A 22,216-nucleotide genomic window follows, 5' to 3' on the forward strand; every position below is an offset into this window, starting at 1 on the left:
AAAAAAAACAATAGCACACCATTAGAGGCAAACTTACGTAACCACACAAACACACTGTCAGAGGCATGAACTGAGCAGAGCCATTTTAACTTCTTATTTCTCAGCAGCAGTGCAGTCAGCTGCGAGTCACATGACTGGCTTGCCTATTCTCACTGAGCATGCCCAGACCCCTCAGTGTTGTCAGGCAAAATATAAGAGAACAGCGAGAGCAGAGATCTGCAATAGATAAACACACAGACTCACACACGGCAGCTGGCTTGCCTGCAGACATCGAGGGGCGGACAGAGTCATACTGCCGGACCGCTCTTCTCTTCATGCTCCTCGTTCCCATTTGAAGGGACTTGATGTCATCTATCATTTCAGAGGAAAGCAGTCCCTGAGAGAGAGGGAGACAGGTGTGCCCTTTAAGAGGGGGTAGCAGCTGAGGCAAGGACAGCATCCGAGGCTCCATCCTCTCTGGAGGTAAGTGTGGATGGATGCTGGCGGGGATGCAGAGCGTAGGGGGAGGGGAGAGCACGGCTGGCTGGATCTGTATTTGTGCTAAATAGTGATCAGAAGAGAAAGAGGAATCGGGGTTGGGGGGTTGTAAATCTGTGTGTTTGGGTAAGGGGAAGAGGGGAGGGGGGTCTATTGGTATGTCAGATGACGGAGGCTTGGAGATGGCGGAGGATGGAGATGCTAGCAAACAGAACGGCAACATGACTACGTAGAAAAGAAGGGCTGGAGCGGACGCAGGAGATGTGTTTGTGATGTGGGAGCAGGAGGGTGCAGCAGGCGTAGGGAAGGAAAACAGCAGCAAACATTGACAATACATACCATAATATAATGGAACAATCTTATTATTATAGTTTGTGATTTTAATAGGGAAAATTGGGAGTTTTTGTTCTAATCTTGTGTGATTAAAATCAAATGTTTGAAGTTATGTCCTAAAATATTTGTGATTTTTTTTGCAACCTATTCTATTCTGTTATTCCATGATACTATTGTTACATGATGCGACTCCTCTGTTATTATAGACAATATAATAGTAAGTCAGTTTATCTTCTTGTGTTTATTCGTTGTGTTTATAAGTGTTTCATTATTTGAAATCATAATTTAGTATTTTTGGGGGTATTTTTTTTTTATTTTTATGGCTACCCTTTGTTTTGATATTCCAACCCATAAATATCTTCCTTTTTTTGACATTGTGCTCAGACATCAGTGAATGTGTTGTTTTCTTCTCTACATTTTAAAGGTTGGTGCTTTGGTATTAATAGAAGAAATTTCAGGGACAAAAAATAAAAAACGAAAAAAACACACAGATCCAAACAAAGAACTGGAGGCATCCCGAGCACTGAACGTACAGCACATATCTCCCACACATTCTCTCCACAGTGATTAATGCCAGTCTGAAAGGAGGCAGAGATGGCTGTTGCTAGGATACATGGCAAGGTGAAGTGCAGACGATTTAAAGAAAGAGAGAGGAGGGCATTGCTGACAGAGCATGGCATCACTGGCAATGGCTTTTTGTTTTCTGTCTTTCTTTCTTTTATTTTGATTTTTTTTATGATTTTTTGCACAAATCATAGCAGACGGCTTTATGATTTGTCTCTACTTTTACCTGGAAACAGGATGCAATGGTTGGCGGTAATCGAAGGCCCAAACCTGTCTAAGAGAGCCCTATGAACAGCAGACCCAATGGTAAGACAGCTAGAATCCTATTGGTGTAATTATTCATTTTACTAAACCGAGTTACTGTGTAATTTGTGTTATTATTAGGCCAAATGTTGCATATTTCCTGATGTTTTCAGGAAAAATCTACCCCACCTTAAAATTGTATACTTATTCATATAAATTCATTCTTACACTTAAAAATAAAAACTTAGATATTCTTCTAAAGGCACAGACAGTTCAGTTCTTTTTTTAAAAAAGTGACTCTTACTGTGAGATGGTTATGTAAAGCTGTGTTTTTGAAGCCAGTGAACAGACAGCTAAATAAGGAAATGAGCGATGAAAGAATGTAAAAAAAAAAAAAAAGATGCATTTCCTTTCTGTGCCATTCTAATGGCCTTTTCAACAATGTGTGGGCCCACAGGACATCAAAGGCCAGTGCTGGACAGACGAGGAGTCCGATGGGGAGAACGAACCTGAGCAGTTCCTTTATGGTATCCAGGTAGAGCAGGCACTGTTACCTTTAAGTTGTCAATTTACAAAAATGTAACTCCAACATCAAATTTCTTCTACATTTGCGCCTTATTGCCTCTTAGATAACCAACTGTTGGAATAGTTTTTCATTTTTCCTGAACATTTTAAATAAAAATGTCATAAACATACACAAATATAGTATTTTTTTTAATCAAATCACTCCCTCCACCCCTGTGCCTCCTTTTAAATTAATTTCCAGTGCCAACACACAGTGTAGCATCTTATCTCATCAAAGTGGACTTCTTACCCCACCAAATCAGATCTTAATCTGTTAGTTATCCTTTTTAACTCTTATCTGCCAAGTTTCATGATTGAAATGTAAATCCAGTGAATCTCATTTCAGTGAAGTTAGAGAAAACATGAAAGCAGCAGCAGGAGATAAGAAGTGAAGTGCGGCGTTCGTGGTACACACTCACAGCTCAGCAAACTCAGTCACAAGACATCCAAATCTGACAACCATCTGCTGTTTTTCATACTTACTGTATACGATGAGACAAAAGGTGGAATGTATTGAAATGTTTACTTTTTTGTAAAGTCATAACTTTAGTGTTAAGTAACAGAAACACTGTAAAACTTTAATAGAATATAAAGAGTTGAACTAACAAAAATAAACATACAGCCTTTTTCAAAGTGTGTTAAGCTTTACAATTAGAAATTGGAAGCACATTTTTTATAACCTCAGAAAAATTGAAGAAAAGGTCAATAACAAGTATGTCAGTTTTTGAGCAGATTTCCCTTTTTGATGTTACAATTTAGTTTTTACTTTTTGGTTTAATTTGAGTCATGTATCAATATAGCAGGATTCTAGATTTTGAGAGACACTGATGTACTCCTAATGTTGTCCTGCAGATCATTATTTTATCACTCAGTTTTAATATTCATCACGACAACTGTGGGCTGCATTCTTTATCCCAATTACTCTCTATGTTTGAATCAAATCAGAACTTTGTGTCCATCATGCTTGACGGTGAATATAAGGTGCCCGTGGTCTTCACCAAATGCGGTCTTGAGGTTTCAGTCAAAGTAATTGATCTGTGTTTGTCTGCCAATATGAATATAATCCAAAACCTGTCATGTTTTTATCACACTCTTTCCAAACCAACCTAACTTTTTTAAAGTTTTGGTCTGGCTATTATAGACCCTGTTCATGGTGACGTCAGACAAAATGGTGACATCACTGCCACTGTATACAGTTACTTAGACCAGCAAAGCTGACAACTGAAACCAGCTTAACACAATTTTATGTAAATAATAAAAGATAACCTAACCAATCTTAACAAAAATTTGTAAGATGTTAATTTTATAAAAATCACAAATCAAAATACAAATTTGAATAATCCTCCAGTGTTTGAGGTTCAATTGAAAATACTGACCTTTCATTTGAGGATAAATTATTCTAACCATTTACATTTTTTCTGATTTTATTCACACGTGTTTTAAGAGCAATCAGGACAAAAACAGATGGAAGTTCATGTTTAATAAATGCAGCCAAGATGCACGTTGCTGCATGTCCACACACATTTTAATTGGGGTATTAGCTGTCTTACGGGGTATTTTAAGGGGTAATTGTACAAACAGGAATGTCTACCAAGTGACACAGTAAATATTTTAAGTGCGGCTATGAAGCCATGTATTTTCAGCTTTCAAAATAAGAGCGTCTAAGAAAAAAGTTAAGAACTGGCCGCACATGTATTAGAAATGACGTGTGAATAGTTACACAGTTATATTTCACAGTTTCCAATGAATTTGATCCTTTTTTTTTTACCTTTATTTCTCTGCAGATGAGACACGGTTATGAGCAAAAGCAAAAGGGAGTGATGTTTGAAAATATTGCAGCAGTAATTAGATTTACTTTATTGTAAGACTCGCTGAAATTAACCTACTTTTGCTCTATTTTCAATGAATTTGTGAACAATTTAAGAAACTTTAACTGGGCAGAAAATATCTGCAGCTATACGTCTCATACCTGTTGTGAAAATAAATTAGAAGAATAAGATCTTAGTTACCTTCATAATCAAACAAGTATCATTCAGTGAAGTGCTTGTAATGTATTGTGTAACTTTGAAAATTATGTAAGAGAGAAATGATCCACGACTAGTTAATATCATCCATAGGAATTTTGGGGAAGTAGCTGTGCAGGATTCTGCTGGCAGGATTACTGATATTTGTATTTTGATTTGTGAACAATCTAAAATAGGAAATAAAAATACAGTTAGGTAGGAGATTTCTAAAATTAAAACTGTACAAAATGGTAAGGTTACTTTTTATTATTAACGTAAAATTGTGTTAAACAGTGGCAGCGATGTCACAATTCTGTCTGATGTCACCGTGAATAGGGTCTATATCGTCACTGACTCTAAAGACCCACTCTAGTGAAAATCACTTTTGTTTTCTGATGATGGAGGACATTTATAAAGACAATTTTGCTGAGCATTGTCTTTCTGGGCATTTCTTTATTCAAGTTGTTGTGAGTCAGGAGCAGACAAAAAGTTTATAAAAACATTGTGTTTTTTGACATAGAAAACACGCTGGGCAACCCCAAAACTCGATGCTCAGATCCATTCTGATGCATCCACTTGGAGACAAAAAGATCCAAGTACATCACAGCTGGATTTTGTTGCACTGCTAATGTTAAGTCCAGGGTGTGAGAGGCTGTAATCTAGTGGGACAGTGTGTGAACAGAGAGCTCTCAGAAAGGGGGAGGGTTGCCAACAGTCCCGCCCATAACTCAGAGACAAATTTCTAAAGAACTCCTGCCACTCTGCAGAAACAGTGTCCCAGAAAATGACACTGAATTTTGATTTTGGCTAAAAATGTTAAAATTATATTCAAAAGACCACTGGGAACACTAAAAGAAGATTGGAGAGGGTATTTAAAGCTTTTTAACATATTGTTCATGTTATCATTTTTACATACCAGTTAAATTAATGTAAACTTTAAATTCTCTTGAAGGTTTCAGTATCTATTTCTGTTAGAACACACCAAAGTAACCCAAAAATGACTACAGATACTAGTTTTCTAGAAGTATGGAAACCTTTTGATTATAAATGACTTTGAAAACAGTATTTGTGATTTACTTTGTCAACATTTTGCCCAAGATTGTATGTTTTTTCTTTAGTTTTTTTGAGCTGTTAGATCTCAGATGTATACTTGTGACAACAATCTTGTCAACCATTGAGAACTCATTCACTGCTATAACTGTGACCAGTGCTGCTTGTTGCAGGGGAGCTGTGCTGCTGACCTGTACCGCCATCCACAACTAGACGCAGACATCGAGGCCGTGAAAGACATCTACACAGACAGCGCCATTTCTGTCAGGTATCGCACAGACACTCCATCTACACGTACCTATACAAAATATTTGAAAACCTCCCAAAAAATAGTAAAAAAACTGCTCAAGAGAACAAATCTATTTTATGTTGTTATCACATGAAATATTAAGAGAACTCACTTTCTGTATGATAAATGTTTGTAGGGAGTATGGGACCATCGACGACGTGGACATCGATCTTCACATCAACATCAGTTTCTTAGATGTGAGTCGGCGTTTTCCTTTCAAATACCTTCTGTGACTTTGCCCAATGTTATTTTTACTTTGACATTTTGTAAAGGAGCGTGTCATTCATAATGCATCCAATGCTCATAAGTTATGTATGATGTGAGAAATGGCTCTAATTAGGCTGTGTGTGTTTGTGTGTCTTTCTCAGGAGGAGGTTGCAACAGCATGGAAAGTCATCAGAACAGAGCCGATCATTCTGAGACTTCGCTTTTCTCTTTCTCAGTACCTCGATGGACCCGGTGAGTAAAGATGTCAATCAGGATGGTAGATTATTTGAACAGGAGCATTAAGTTTTAAGGTTACGTTTTGTGTTTATGAAAGGGAAGATGGAAAAAAAAAGATAAAAATCAGTGTCTGTGTGTATCCGTCCACTGTGTAAATATGTCATTTGTTTGTGTTCACTCAGAGCCATCAGTAGAAGTATTTCAGCCTTCAAACAAAGAGGGCTTCAGCCTCGGCTTGCAACTTAAAAAGTAAGTGATTTTAAGTACATATATGCACCAATTTTATTCTACAATTAATTAAAGAAGTACTTTTTAAAGTCTTTAATTGCACAATTGCTAAATGTCATACATAGTTTTCAGTTAGAAGGGAACATGTACTCAAAAGCATCTATTAAGTCAGCTTTTTACATTTTAGTAGGAGTAGAACATACTTGAATAAATGATAGACTAACTGCTTTGACATATCAATTCTAGAGTTTTATTTTTTACCTTCAGTACAATAGTTTAAATCTATATTCTATAGTTCTATATAGTATCTTTCAGAATTTCACAAATTTTTTCCCCTATCGACAATTTTAAATGCTGTTTTTTTTTTTTTTAAATATTGTTTTGTGTTCTTCAGTATGTTTTAATAATAGCTGCTTGACAACAAGAAACCATTACGGAAAAACAGATTAAAACTCCAAAGTTTGTCACTCCTTCAAACGTCATATGAATTGCATTTTGATTTTAAACAAATGTCCATATTCATTAAAAAATTGGGAAATACATGATTTATGCTGCATGCTATCTCAAAGATCATCTTTAGGTATGGGATGTGCCTGTAGAAACATGAAATGTATAAAAAAAGTGGATTTCTGTTCAAAAATGTTATTTTGATATATACTGGTTAATTTTTGGTTAAATCTCTAGGAACCCAAATACAAGAAAGTTCATGTTTATTCATACATGCTTTCATAAATAGTGCAAAATTTGAAATTTCCTTGATATTATCTTTCACTTTTTATTCTAAAAAATCCAAATAACATAAAGTGAACTTCTAAATCCCATTTTGATGAAAGGTAGTGTAAATTGGACTGCATTGTCTCTGGTTTAGCTTAACACTTAAGAGAGTCTGAGCATGTCTGTCTTAAGGTCGTCATCAGATGTTGAGTAATCAGCTTCACATTTTCTGCGATGTGTCAGGATCCTGACGACATTCACCTCCCAGCAGTGGAAGCACCTCAGTAATGAGTTCCTCAAGGCCCAGCAGGAGAAGAGGCACAGCTGGTTCAAAGCTGGAGGAACCATCAAGAAGTTCCGAGCCGGGCTTAGCATTTTCTCTCCCATTCCCAAGTAAGTCCCTCTATTTTCCTGCAGCTCTGGTGTGAGGTAGCCCTTGCTAACCTCTGAAGGTTTGTGGATGAGGAGGAAATGTGACTTGAAAACTTAACTGGAATTTTGTCTTTTTGATGATAAATTGTATCAAAGTCGTACAGAGGACTCTGGATGTATCCCCCCATGTCTGGCAGGACAGAGGAAGCTCCCTCATGGGCTTCAATACCTTATATGGTCATCTTCACAAACTCTATGTTTAGAGTGGTCAGTGTCAATGTTCCCCTGCCCCCCCTGGGATTTGTAGTTCTTTTTTTTTGTTAAAATGTACTGATTAGGCCCTTAAAGTAACCCCTAACTGGTTTCAACTGGCTTGCAGCTCCTTAGGATTTAATAAGCGGGTTAATGTAAGCAAAATATATTAATCAATGTGTTAATATTTGTATAAAAGTAGTAAAAGTGACAAAATCTGAGTTGTGGATGCAGTAATCAACTGTTTTTAGATATTCCATTTCCAAACTTGAATTGCTTCAATTCAGTTTTTCTTGCTTTTGTTTGTTTTTTGAAACATTTCAAGTCTTCATAAATGTTTTTGTGTTATATTTTTTTACCTTTACATTTAAGTCACAGTTTGGTAGTTGTTGGCTCGTTATTACAAACAATATATTTTAAGTGGGACACATTATTGTTTACACACAAAGTTTTACAGTGCAGTCTGTGTTTACATCCCCAAATGTTCTCATTAGCATATACGTGCCGGTCGTAAGTAATGTTAATGAAGAGTGCTAAATTGAAGGTGACACCTGACAGCTGCAGTGGTGAGCGCACAAAGGCCCATTTCAGTAATGACTAAAACAGTAAACCAGGAGTAAACAACAAGCCGGCCTGATGATGTTCAGAGGTCTGAGACCTAAATACAAAACAGGTGAAGCTTGTTTTTTCTAACAACACAGGTCATTGAATATATATATATATATATATAAACAATAAGCACAAAGTCACTCACTAACAGTAATAAGGAGTTTAACCTTCCACAGTTTTCCTTCAATGTTTCAAGTTTTTTTGAGTGTTATGTAAATCCAATATTTTTTTTTTACTTATTTTCCAAAGTAGATGAGGAATAGATCTTACCAAATAATTAGCTATCAAATCCATAACTTTGAAACCACAAAACAAAGTAGACAACATGTAAAAGAAAAATAGCTTTTGTCCTTTTCTCCGTCTCATGCATCCATAAGACAAAGCAGATGGAGATCAGGATAATAAACTTTACGACTTCTCTTTTTGCAAACCAACAAAATAACAATAGAGCTGCAAAAAGTATGTTACAATTCGAACAAGGGGGTGGAGTGTGTACTGGCAATACGGGTATTTTTAATTTTTATTCTATTCAACCATTATTTAACATGGAAAAATCCAATCCGATACGTAATCAAAGTAATTTCAGAGCTAGTACCCCCGATATTGATACCAAAACCAATACTTTTTTCTTTAAATGTTGTATTATAGAATAATTTAGTACATAATCATTTTTGTTAGTTAATTTATAATAAAACACAGAACTGAGATTTTTGGTGCAAAATGTACACAAAGCAAAAATGCAACAAAAATATAAGTAACAGCACCACAAATATATACAGTATCTCACAAAAGTGAGTACACGTCTTACATTTATTTATATCTTTTGCATGGGACAACACTGCAAAAATGAATTTTTGACACAATGAAAAGTACTCAGTGTTCATCTTGTCTCAATAGAGACATCAATATCCAAACCCATTTTTGTGAGATACTGTATATATGTGAGGGACAAGGTGTGAGGAGGTGGTGTGCTGTTTACACAGATGACCAATGTTGCAATTGGGCAGTTTCCTGCACAAATTAGGCAGACAGATAGACAATGTGCTTGCATTAACTCTGTAAGTAAATTCAAGTTCCAGTAACGAAAGTATCAAAAGTGTCAAAAGTATCGATCTCATCATACTAGGATAGATACCTCATCCGGTATCGACACTATCGATACGCCCAGCCCTATCGAACACACAGCTTCTAGTTTTGATAAATTGCAGTTAATTGCCTATTCATTCAGTTTTTGAAATAATTGTGTCAAGAAATTGACTTTTATTTACCACAATCAGGCATTTTTTAACAAAGAAATTGACTTTTTTTGATAATAAAACACAAAACCCAGAGTTACAGCTTATCTCTACTAATACAATTTACCTGAGAAAAAATCTATGATAAGCTCATCTTTTTGAAAAGCAAAAGTTAGTTATTTTTTTCAATGAAGAATAGATTGGTAAAAAGGTAAACTAATGCAAAGACCGCAAAGAAAAAGCTCCCATGCATTACAGTGCAGATGGATTCAAATATGACAGAATCCCCACGGGGGAGAAATGCTCTTTTCAGCTTCTGTCTAACTATCAAAAGCTTTGACAGTTATGCATGCTTAATGTTTCAATTCAGACATACCCAGCAGTGATCTGTGCTGTGTTGACATCAACAGGGTACATGTGCAGCCCACTGAGAGTAATGTCTTCAGAAAACACAGCTTCCTGTGCTCTTAGCATTTTGTGACTGCATGGAGATGCTGTCCAAACTCTTTTCAGGGGTCTGATCTGCTGTTGGTGTGGCAGGATAGATGAGCCGAGTTTGTTTTCTTCCAACACATGTCATCATGCATTTCCAGTACACAGAGAGCGTTCTGTGAAAATGTGTTTCAGTTGTATTTTAGCTGACAGGATTTATTTTCTGCAACAGCGCAAAATGTGCTTTGACCACCATCCTCCCACTAAGTGCTGTTTTCTTATGATTGTTTGGACAACGGCGCCTGCTCTGGCTCCTCGTTTCTGACATGTTTTTGTCTCTGTCAGGTCTCCAAGTTTTCCTCTGATCCAAGACACAGTTTTAAAAGGGAAGCTGAGTGTCCCTGAGCTGAGAGTGACCCGCCTAATGAACCGCTCCATCTCGTGTACCATGAAAAACCCCAAAGGGGAGCTCTTCAGCTATCCACCAAATAGCCAGGTTAGAATCATTCATTTTGGTCTAAATTACATATTTTCTTTCTTTCACCCATTAGCTCTGATTTTGACTTTTTTTGGTGCTTGATTGTAAAGTGCACTTAAATAGATGCTGTTTCTTTTCTGTTTTAATCCACTCTGACCCCCCCAGTTTCCCACATCCTGCACTGTTCACACCTGAGCCTTTCCCCAACCTTACCGGAGCATTGCTGGTGTGCCCTTTCCCATAATGCTTTGTCTTCACTTGACTCATCAGACTGTGGCTGTCCCAGCGGCCAGGGCCCCCGCGCAGATTACCACGAGGCAGCTGATTGAATTGTTTTTTTCATCCCAGGCGGGCGGACACTGCAAGAACATCCCTACTTTGGAGTATGGCTTCTTGGTGCAGGTTAGATCTCTGGGAGGCATTAGTTCCCTCATCAAGAAGTGTGTGCTTCTGCTTTGGTCAGCAATGAAGGTCTTATTCCTAATGATGTTAATTGTGTGGCACTGGACTGAACCTGCAGTCTTTTTCTGCAATTCCACAGTAGAATAAAACTGTAGAGAGGGACTAAATTTAACTCTCCTAGATTTAGCCAAAGTATTTTTAGTGCCCGGAATACATTAGTGCATGAGTTATATCTGGGATCTCCACTGTGCTTTTCTCCTAACAGATAATGAAGTATTCAGAACAGAGAATTCCCACTCTGAATGAGTACTGTGTGGTCTGCGACGAGCAGCACGTCTTTCAGAACGGATCCATGCTGAAGGTATTTGACAACTACATGTTTATTTAAGAGTTTTTTTCAAAGTTTAAGAAAAAACATGAAGAAAAAAAATCTACAAGATAATGCTCTCCTTCAGTAATTTCTCTCTTCCGTTTTCCACTCTGTAGTTTTGACTTTTTTATGTTATTAAAGCAGCAAGTACATTTCCAGCTATATTCAGATTTGTATCCCTTTGTGTCCATGCAGCCTGCTGTGTGCACTCGAGAACTGTGTGTATTCTCCTTCTATACTCTCGGTGTGATGTCTGGAGCTGCAGAGGAAGTAGCCACTGGTGCAGAGGTGAAAAAAAAATCAAAAATTGCATCTAAAACTTTCCCTTTTCTGTCAATAAAACAACTTCTTTTTTTAATTTTGAAAGTATTTAATTCTAAATATATATACTTTTAAAATTAAATCAAGTTTTACTGTCAATAAGTGTATTAAAACTTGTCATTATGTTCTGCTAAGAGCATCAAATGTAAATTTAAAATTCTTCCCGTCTAGGTTGTGGATCTACTCGTGGCGATGTGTCGAGCTGCTCTGGAGTCGCCCCGTAAGAGCATCATCTTTGAGCCCTACCCCTCCGTTGTTGATCCCAATGACCCTAAGACTCTTGCATTCAACCCAAAGGTCAGCATCCTTATCAACTCGTGCATTGAGTGTTTTCCTCCAACTTTTATAACTCCTTATTCAAGCAAAGCAACTTTTGTTGTGTGTCAGTTCATGAAATATTCAAACATTACAGGTGAAAATAAATCTCCTTTAGACCTGAAAACCACCTGGGCAAACTTAGGAGTGTCCACTAAAAACTTTGTGTACACATAATTGGTACTTTGATCTATATTTTAATGTCTAATGTCACTCATGCATGACTAGTAAAACCTCCTGAAAGTTTGATTTAGTCCTGAAAAAACTAAATAAATCCTCCTGTGTTGAAGCTGTTTTTGACCTGTTTATGTTGCTTCTTCTCTCACTGCATGCAATCAATGTTCGGATCGACAAATGAACACAGAAGAAGAATTATGAAAGACTCCAGAAAGCCCTCGACAGTGTCATGTCCATACGGGAGATGACCCAGGTATGATGACATCATTGGAGATGGGGGGGCATAGATGTTAAACACAATCCCATTGCCCCATGACCTGCCCTTCCTTTTTGTTACGTGCTTTTATTTTGAAAGTATCAAATATGATTCACTGTTTAAGTATCCACTGTAACACGCGTGTGCTTTGTCAAGGGGTCATACCTTGAAATCAAGAAACAGATGGACAAGCTGGACCCTTTGGCCCATCCCCTGTTGCAGTGGTGAGTCTAAAAGATTTAATCTTTTTCATCCATCCAACATAATTTGACATAATATCAGAAAAACATCTTTATAAACTTTTGAAAAAAAACTGATGAGTAATTGTGTTATGTGCTGCCATTTTCTGGGAAGTCAGTGTTGAATTGTGCTTTTCTGCAGTAGCTGTACCACTCTTTTATTGCATTTAAACTGAAAAAATGTTGTAAATTTTCACTTTTTAGGACAGTAAGAATGTAAACTTTTTTACACAAGATTTATTTTGCTTCGGTAGCACAAGGAGATGCTTTTTTAAAGATCCACTCCAATGAAAATCCTGCTTTTAACATGTTCTTGTAGCATTTTTCTCATGATGAAGGGCATATTTAAAGAAAATTAAGCTTAAAACCTTGTTTCTGAGTATTTCTTTATTCAAACTTTATTCAAACAGCAAACTTTATAATGGATGCTTAAAGTTAAAAATACAGAGACATTTTTTTTTGTTTTCACCTCAGAAGATGAAAATCATAGAAGGAAATATGATTTTAAGTTTCAAGTTGCTCGCACTGCTTTAAATCCGACATGTTTTTCTATTTTTGGAGTAAAAGTTTGGAAAGCTCAACAGGAAATTTTGAAAAGTTGTACTAATAAAATATTATTTAAAAAAATAATTGTAAAGACAAAACTTGAGAAGTATTTAATGTGTAGTTAGTGTGTGGGATCTAGGATTGTTTCTTTTAATTTTTCTTTTTAAGAGAAATGAAATAAGAATTTTATTCTTCCCACTGCTTCTTTCCTGTCATGAAGATGTGTGGACATGTTGTGTACTGAATGTGTTAATGTAATGCTCTCTTCATAAAAAAGAAACAAATAATCAAATCGGATCGGATCAAATCGAATGACAGCTTTTTGATATGACTAAAAACTGCATAATTAACATGAAAAGATTTTATAATGGCTCAAAAGATGATTAAATTGGGTCTTAACAGGAAATTTTGGCAGAATTACTGCAAATTAATGGAAATATTGTTCCTTCAGTCCTACTTTTATGAATCTGAAATTTTGCTGAATGAAAAAGTGAAAATAAATGAAAGCAAAACGAAAAATGACAAATTATTCAAACTTTTAATTTTGTTCTTTTGTGTCTTTGTAGGATAATTTCCAGCAACAGATCTCATATCGTCAAGCTGCCTCTCAGCAGGGTGAGACAAAGCACAGATCTACTCCTCCGAAGCCATTGAGAATTTTCTTTTAATGTGACTTTTTATCTCTTTGTGTGACAGCAACTTAAATTCATGCACACCTCCCACCAGTTCCTGCTGCTCAGCAGCCCCCCAGCTAAGGAAGCTCGTTTCCGCACTGCCAAAAAGCTCTACGGCAGCACCTTTGCCTTCCAGTAAGTTTTCATTCAAATCAATTTTTTGTTAAAATTTTGAGTTCTCACTGTAAATCTTTAGACAGAAAATATTTTTTCTAATTTACATAAATATTATTCCTAATTAATAGAGATTAAATATACTATCACAACTTGCACTGAAAGGTGGATTGAAAGTTAAGTAATGGAGTTCTACCCGAAGCCAAACATGAAGTTATCTCTGTGAAACACCAGGTGATTGTTTTGTGGATGGTTGGGAGCGCTCGAGCAGATTTAATGGAACCATTACAAAGAGGAGCAGAGAGAACTGGTCGTTCTCTTGGACAGAGAAAGCAGCGTCCTCAGCCAGCTCTCAGAGCCAGCAATACTTGTGAGATAGAGATTTGTACTGTAGCAGATGGGACTCTGCTGAATATTTTAGATACACACGACCCATCTGGGCACTGGGAATGCAGCTAATGTACGAGAACTGCAAACGCTCTGTCACTTTATGCTGGGTAATGCTTCAGATTTAACAAATCTGAACCAAAACATGCCAAACATTTAATTAAATCTGGCTGCCATCGATTTACAAAGCTATAAATAAAAATAAATAAAGCAGAAACTTTCGAAAGACTCAATCACAGGTCTTTGATGAGTAAATATAAGAATTTTATCATGTTTTTCTTCTTTTATGTCAAGAAAAATGAACCTAATTTGGATTATTTGGGTTCAAAAAATCTTTTTTTCAAGATGTTTGCAAAATTGGTAAATTATGAGGTTTATAGACAGTGACATCTATTTTGTTTAATCCTATATCAGCTTTTACTAAGCAAATTTATTTTATAAATTAATTCTATTAGCTTATTAGAAGTGAAAGGAGCAGTTAAAAATATTAATGTTGTTAATTCATAGCTTCCATCCTGAGATCCAGATAATTTCTTCTTCTTTAACTCTGTTAATCTCTTTCTGTCTTTCTCTCTCCAGTGGTTCTCACATAGAGAACTGGCACTCTGTTCTGAGAAACGGACTTGTCAATGCCTCCTACACCAAACTCCAGGTATGTAACTTTGGCACTGTACTTAAAAACCTTGAATGAATTATCCTTGATGGTAAAATGTCTCTTACACAAAGCGGGCCTGCTGATACATGAGTCATTCGTGCAGTTAGTGGGAGCCAGGGTTTCTTTTATAAGCTTTGCAAATTAGATTTTATCCAGCAGTGTGCACTACTAGAAGGCTTTTTTGTCCTATCCTCCTCTGATGACGCCATGTTTCTTTCTGCTGTGTGCTGGATAGTGACGTCAGGATTTCAAGAGGGTGTTTGTGTGCTTCCTTCATCCTTGTCTATCTTATGGGGTCCAGATGACCCAAGCCTTACATTGACGTGTTATCCAACCCATGACAAATTTTAATGAAGGTGGACTGGATTTCCTGTCTGCCATGGACGCCAGTGAAAATAAAAAATTATTGGAAAAAAAGCTGACTGCACTGTCTTTTAGGGTCTAGATGACCCCACTCCCAACATCAACATATCTAGGATAGTAAAAGGGTTAAGCTGTGTTCACATCGGGTATTTGACGTTCATTCAAAAACGTGTTTAGTCCGCGGTGTTTGCACTGGACAAGCAGGTTGGGGCTTCTTCTTCTTTTCTTATGTTTACTAGTGCATGTCTGCCACCTTGGAAGAGGTTTGCCGCAAAATGCTGAAGTGGTGCAAATTTCACAATTTGGACACAAAATGCAAATGGTTAGGTTGATTGCTAGCATCCTTGCAATGCCAGAAAGGTATTACCACCATACCAGGAGAGTGATCTTTATTTAAAAAAACAAACGCGGACGTCTTTAAGCTCGCCGCCATGTCCTGATAAACCAAATCCACACACTACCAAATCTGAGTCTCTGGTTTGTCAAAGTTCTACCTGCTTTTACATGCAACACAGGTTCAGTGTTTTGAACGTTTTTGTATGGCTGTAAAAACTTGCAGAGCTCCGTGTGAACCCGACACTTCTGGGTACCTGAAGGTGTTTGAAGGTGCATACACACCGTCTGCGTCAATTAGTGTTCAAGCGACCACGTTCAATGACAGTTTAATGCAAACGTGCATGGACCAGTTTTGGAATTCCACATCCAGAACGCCCGTGATTGAACATCACTAAGCACATTTTTAAGTCCAGTTGCGGACTCTGCGTACAGATCGGCGTTCATTGATCATGCACTGAAAGTTAAACCAGTTGAACTTTTGTGACACTGTGACCAATTGGAGACTCCGATTTGGTAGAGAAATGTGGGTGACGTCCGCTTCTATTGTAGGTCGCGAACGTGCACTAGTAAACAGCACAAGAACAAATGATGAAGAATCCCTTTCCTGTCGCCTTCCAGCCGTGTGTGATGCGTTGAAGAATGCGCCGTATGCGGTTTCATGAACACATAATGCACGTTCATGCATATCTGCATACAGCGCAGAAATATGTACCACACAAGGCCAGTGTGATTGCTGCATGAAAGTTGGTGCTTGAATGTTGATAAAGACAGTGTGAATGTAGGTCCTATCTATTAAGAAGAACTAAAAATCTGTATTTTTTTTAATATCTCAAACCTTGTAAACATTCTAACCACAATTTTAGTAATTTAAAAAGGAATGAAAGCAACATTTTACTTCAATTTCCTGTTAGATCATCTAACAACATTGGAACAAATGATCAAATGCATCCTTGTCTCATTTGTATATGCTCATACAGTTTCACATACACATTCTGAAAATGATGAAATGAGGAATCTCAATTATTCCTTTACATCAGGCCTGCTTTACATGAGCTTTGATTGCTCTATGGTTCTGGTGTGTCTACTGTCCCTTCTTTGTTCCCCAACTTTTTGAACCCCACATCCTTGATCTCATCTTGATGCTCATCTTCCTCACATGTTTTGTCTTTGCTTCACCTTGAGCATCAATAACCTCTTTCACCGAGTTTCAAAGTAGAGCAACAGTGGAGTTTACCGCCACATTTTACTCCATATGTGCAACATCTTGAACTCCACCTTGCTTCCACAAGCAGAAGTGGTTTTCTTTCTATCATATTTTCCAGTTAATGTTCTTGTGACATTTTTTTTGTTGGTTTAACTTTGTACTAGATTATAAATCATGTATATTTAATGTGAGGAATTCCTCTCTAAAGATCAGAAGTATGTCCTAAATGCAACTCATGAAAGCCCAACTGCTTATTTCGTATGTCCTTTGACTATCAGTCTTCTTGGATTTTGGTGTGTTTATGTGTGATAAATTGGTGTGGTTCTCAAATAAAAGGCCAGAAACCCAGCTATAGGCCTAGAATGTGCCCCGTTCGTCCATGTGTGTGTTAGGCTTTCCTGTACAACCGCTCAGTTATCCTTCCTGCTCTTTTCCAACCTAAGCTGCATGGGGCAGCGTATGGAAAGGGCATCTATCTGAGCCCCATCTCCAGCATTTCTTTTGGATATTCAGGTAGGATTGGCTCACTTTTCAGCACTAAGACCTTTATGGCTTTTTATTATTTTTCTCCTCCATCACATTCAGTCTGTCCCTCACACGACCCGCTTACCATCCTGGAACATTTTCACCAGTGGAAGCTTTCTGTGTGCTAGTCGTTGTGCTGTACTGTGGTCATCATGGGCTTTGGGCCTTTAGGTTGAGCTTGTTAGCTGCCATTCCATATCGTACTTTGTGTTGTAGCTGCAAAAAACAAGGCTGAGTGTGGATCTGTGTGTGTTTTTTGGTGATGTGTTTATTTTTTGTGGGGCACAAACCACATTTTTTTAACTTCCTATATTGCAATAAAATCATGATTTTTAGGTACTTTCATTGTGTTTATTTTTGTACTGGACCTACTATTTGAAAAGATACATAATGAGAACTAATGACAATTTAATACACACAGTACGCCGGCTGTTTCTTGAAGTGATTTTTATTTTACTGCTTCATTTTTAAAAATTGATTTAGCATATTCCATGTTTTTTATTGGTATTTTTTGGAAGAAAAAGCTCTAACTGACACTTTTATTGGTGCTGTGCGGCTTCTTGCAGGGATGGGGAAAGGACAGCACCGTATGCCAACAAAAGATGAACTAGTGCAGCGTTATAACCGCATGAACACCATCCCACAGGTGAGGAGCACATCAGATTTTAGATTTTAACTTTAAAGATTCAAGGTAACACTGTCTTTTTATTAAAAAATACGATCACAAGTTCTGTTTTTGCCTTACATGTCGTAAGTTTCACATGTACAAAAAAGAAAATGACAAAGTTCACGTATCAACATAAAAAATGCTTCAACATTTTTGAGAAGATTTTGAGTCTTAAGGACATCTTTCAGATTGTTGCATGAAATTCAGATTTTATTGCTAACATTTTGACTTTGACTGCTAAATAACTCCACAAGGGCTACATCTTTTATGAAAACCACTTACTACCTGCTTTATGTTTTACAACAGAGCCGGCCAATTCAATCAAGGTTTCTTCAAAGTCGAAACTTAAACTGCATCGCTCTTTGTGAAGGTAAGGTCTGTGCTGCAGGAACAACACATTTTAAACTAGAATTCTTCACTTATTGCTGTGTATTATTTTGTTAAAAGCATCTTTATCAGAAAAAAATGAATAGATTTAAAATATATATATATATACAAACTAAGAGTACTTAAAGGATTTCTAAAAATGTATTATTTTTATTGTAAAATATCTTAATTTTAACACTTAAAGCTGTTTTTTATGAAATTAAAGAGAAAATGGTAATTTGTACATTTTTTGTGTAAAAATACATTTACACACTCTTATCTAGTTTGAAGTTTTATATTTATAATTCATCAAATTGTTTTTTCAATTCTGTGAAAACATCCCATTCATAGCTGAAGTCAACGGAACTCAATGAGCAAAACGTCTTACATTCCCAAGACATACTATATTTAACCATGAAATGGATATTTACAGACAGAACCTATTTATATCGATTTGTAGCAGCTATTAAAAAAACATTAGATCACATCCCTTTTCATTAAATTCAGATTTTCTGTCTTATGTTGTTTTTTTTATTACTTGAATAATATAAAAATAGCTAAAAACGAGAATGTGGAGCAGTAAAAGTCCCATCAAAGCTAAGACATAATCTGTTTTTTAACCAGTTATTACATCGAAGGACTTGCAGAAGCATGGAAACATATGGGTGTGTCCGGTGTCCGACCACGTCTGCACTCGCTTCTTTTTTGTGTAAGTATTTCCAGCATTTTCCCTTGAAAACTTCAACAAAATTATTGTTTGGACTTGAGCAAATATTAGTCATAATCAGAGCCGTAATGTTTTCTTCCTCATTGAAGTGGCGCATTTGTCACCCGCTAAACGGCACACTGAAGGATATTTAATAAAAATTAGGGAAAGTTCTTCAGCTGTCCTTCATCACTCTCTGATGTGGATTTTTTTGCATGTCTGGCGGTGTCATGTCATGTTCTGAATTGGACATTCTTCTGAGATGGATGACCTGCATTTAAACCCAATTCATGAAAAATAAACTAGAAATCTGACCTTTTGATCCCTGTAAGTTTGTTTTTAGTTATACCAAAAGGGAAGAAGAGCACTCCCTAAAACAGCATAACAATTTATAGCAGTGTGCAAAGTAACAAAATGGAAAAATAATCAGTACAGACTTTTTTTAATTGAAATTTTCCCTTTTTGTCATGTTTTTAGATATGAGGATGGCCAGGTAGGAGATGCCAACATTAACACCCAAGAGCCTAAAGTGCAAAAGGAGATAATGCGTGTGATTGGGACCCAGATATACTCCAGCTGATGGAGATCCAGCAGCGGAGGCATCTAGACAGACTGTCGAAGCGAATGTTAGCCAACCTCAAAAGTTGATGCTGGAAGATGAGGGAGCTCTAACTTAGCACATCCCTTCCGGCATGGTTTTGTTTTTGTCTTGACATTTCTGCGTTTCTCTTCTCCGATTTGTTACATAACCTGTTCAGCTCCTTCAGTTTAACCTGATAAATCCTGCTTTTCTCAGTTCATGACATTTACAGCATTTACAGGCCGCTGATGAAGAAAACGCTGGTGCCCCATGACTCTGTTTGGACCCTGATATCGTACAGGAGGCCGGGGCATTCTTATCTTTATAGTTCATGTCTTTGATTGACTCTTTGGGATGTCTTCATTTCTATTTCTGAAAACACTTAAAGGCAAATCATATAACATTAAAATATTTGAACCTTTATTTATTCTTATTGTTCTTATTAGTCTATTTAACGTGAGAGTTTGTGACATGAATGTTTGAGGGGTGAATGCTTTATTATATTTCACTAAAAGCACTTTTTTTATTTTATTTTAAATTCCTGCTGTTAGTTGTGTTACAGAGTTATGACAGTTTGGATTAAAGGTTCACTTTGAAACCTGTACACTACAAATTGAATATTTTTTTATTATATTTAACAAAATAAGGCAAATTTTGAGACAAAAGGTCTTGAAAAAGACTTAATTCCACAATATTCTACTAAGATTTCACTTTTTATTTCATAATCACCCAAAATTATGATGAAAAGTTCTTCGGCTTTTGTCATTTTTGAAGATTGATGGGACAAGAAAGAATTACAATGAAAAATATTTCCAATTTTCTGTTTATAGCAGCCAGATATAAAAAAAAAAAAATAGCAATTTAAATATAAACCAGTATCCATAAAGCAGTTTATCAGAATGGTTTGAAAATGAGCATTACCATTTTAATGTAGCTGGAATGAATCAACAGAATCCAGTGTACAGGAATTCCTGAACTTTTGTTCAGCTCAGATCCATCTGGATATCACCGAGTTGCAATCAAGAGCGACTCTCCGGTTTCATTTGAAACAGCAACCTTGTACAGATATCATGTTTATCGGTTATTCATGTACTGTATGTGTGTATGTATGTATGTATGTGTGGCTTTGTATTTTCTTGACATATTAGGCATTGCACTTATTCAATGTGAACTGGAGAAGCTGACCGGCCTCAGAACTTCAGTGGTCAGCGGGGAAAAGACGAGAAATATTTCTGGAGTTGAAAAGACTCTGAGATCCAAAATCTTAACTCCGTGTACAAAGACAGACTTTCATTGCCTCCTGGAACTGGAACTCTGACCGTTGGGAGGATTGAAATCAATTTTCAATGACGGACACTGGAGACCCTATTGAAATGTACTGCCAAGAATAAGACGGACATGTGACCCATTCTGTTGCTGGACTCTGCTAATAACCGACGCCTGATTCTGCAAAGAGACTCGAACGAGCCAGGCCGCTTTTGGAGAATCTCCCCTTTTTCTCCGTCTGCTTCTCACGAGGGATGTTTTAAGGAAATGATGTTGACGACAATGGAGATGATTGATGCTGATGATGAAAGGCAGTAAAGTAGGAGAAAAAGAATAAAGTCTGATTTTGCACAATTTTACAAACACTGTTCTTTCTCTTTGATATCTCTTTGGGAAGTAGTGGGACCATTAACCACAGACACAACGATTGTTGCAGAGCTTTTCCATTTCTGCTTTAGACAGAAGGGGGCACTGTTACTCCACCATCGCTCACAGAGAGCACCTCAGCCCTCTTTGTGTAAAGATCAAACTTTTTCCATCTTTTTCAGAACTTTCACATGTGCAATTATGTTTTTTACATAAGCAAGGTTCCTATGATGGTGTAAAACAATTACCTTCAATCAGCGCTTCTATTCACTGAGCCATTAATGCCTGGGTTAAAACGTAATGGTGGTAAGTAGGGTACCATCTAATGTTCCTCAAATATTCCTTATTATTAGGATAAATGCACCAAATGAATGCTACTCAGCACGCAGGAAAAAATAAGAAAAAGAAAGCCACCAATGCCTTGAAAAAGTCTTTCTTCTGTACGATTTGAATAGTGGTGAAATTTACTGGAATTTGCGAAACACAAAAGATGAACCTGTGATTTGTATGTGGGCTTCAAACTCAAAATCTATCTAATTATGAGGATATTATCTTAGTTGTAAGAGAGAACCATTGAATAAGAGTTGAACACCTTCTTCTATTCAGCTTTGGATAGAACCAGGTGTTTTTATATGAAAATACACATGAATCAAAGTGAATAACTTAATTTATACATTAAAATTAAACAGTTCTAGCAGCATGCATAGCATAATTCTATGCAATATTAGAAAAAAATGTTTCTTTGCATCCTTTTATGTAATTATTCGAAATAAACACACTATAAGTAACAAAAGCTCGCACAGGAGCCAATTTTCTTTATTCAGTTTATTGTATCACCAATTCATTCAAAAATTATTGATTGCTCCAAATCTCCTCTTTCCTCCCTCTGTCTCTGCTGCTCTCCCAGACCACAGAAAGCTCTCCTCTTTCAGACCTCGGCTGCGCAGTCGGGTGTGATGGCTGTTTTGGCACGGGACATCCTGTTTGTGTAGGGCAAGTATTGGGCGTGTAGAGACTCGGCCTAATCATTGGGAAGCTGAAGCACTCATGGACCCTTGAGAGGCACTTTGTATGTGCGGCCATGATAATTGTGC

General features: G+C 36.9%; 1 protein-coding gene across 7 annotated transcripts; it reads left to right on the forward strand.

The window, feature by feature from the left end:
* The first annotated feature begins 325 nt into the window (after window positions 1-325).
* Window positions 326-21,119, forward strand: LOC112160986 (protein mono-ADP-ribosyltransferase PARP6). Of its 7 annotated transcripts, none has more exons than XM_024295926.1 (23): window positions 326-462; window positions 1,611-1,680; window positions 2,075-2,152; window positions 5,393-5,502; window positions 5,660-5,720; window positions 5,892-5,982; window positions 6,150-6,216; window positions 7,153-7,302; window positions 10,155-10,305; window positions 10,558-10,689; window positions 10,955-11,050; window positions 11,255-11,347; window positions 11,552-11,677; window positions 12,060-12,125; window positions 12,285-12,352; window positions 13,480-13,528; window positions 13,610-13,722; window positions 14,668-14,740; window positions 17,090-17,159; window positions 17,738-17,817; window positions 18,145-18,208; window positions 18,829-18,913; window positions 19,388-21,119. In XM_024295926.1, exons 2-23 carry the CDS (start codon window positions 1,678-1,680, stop codon window positions 19,488-19,490), a joined length of 1,929 nt encoding a protein of 642 aa, XP_024151694.1. In that variant the 5' UTR covers window positions 326-462; window positions 1,611-1,677; the 3' UTR covers window positions 19,491-21,119. The 7 variants fall into 7 exon arrangements, 6 of the variants coding, with proteins under 6 accessions (XP_024151694.1, XP_024151695.1, XP_024151697.1 ...); XM_024295927.1 differs by having other exon boundaries at window positions 12,063-12,125; XM_024295929.1 differs by having other exon boundaries at window positions 10,636-10,689.
* The last annotated feature ends 1,097 nt before the right edge of the window (window positions 21,120-22,216 follow it).

Source organism: Oryzias melastigma, linkage group LG3, assembly GCF_002922805.2.
Source record: "Oryzias melastigma strain HK-1 linkage group LG3, ASM292280v2, whole genome shotgun sequence".
NCBI lineage: Eukaryota > Metazoa > Chordata > Actinopteri > Beloniformes > Adrianichthyidae > Oryzias > Oryzias melastigma.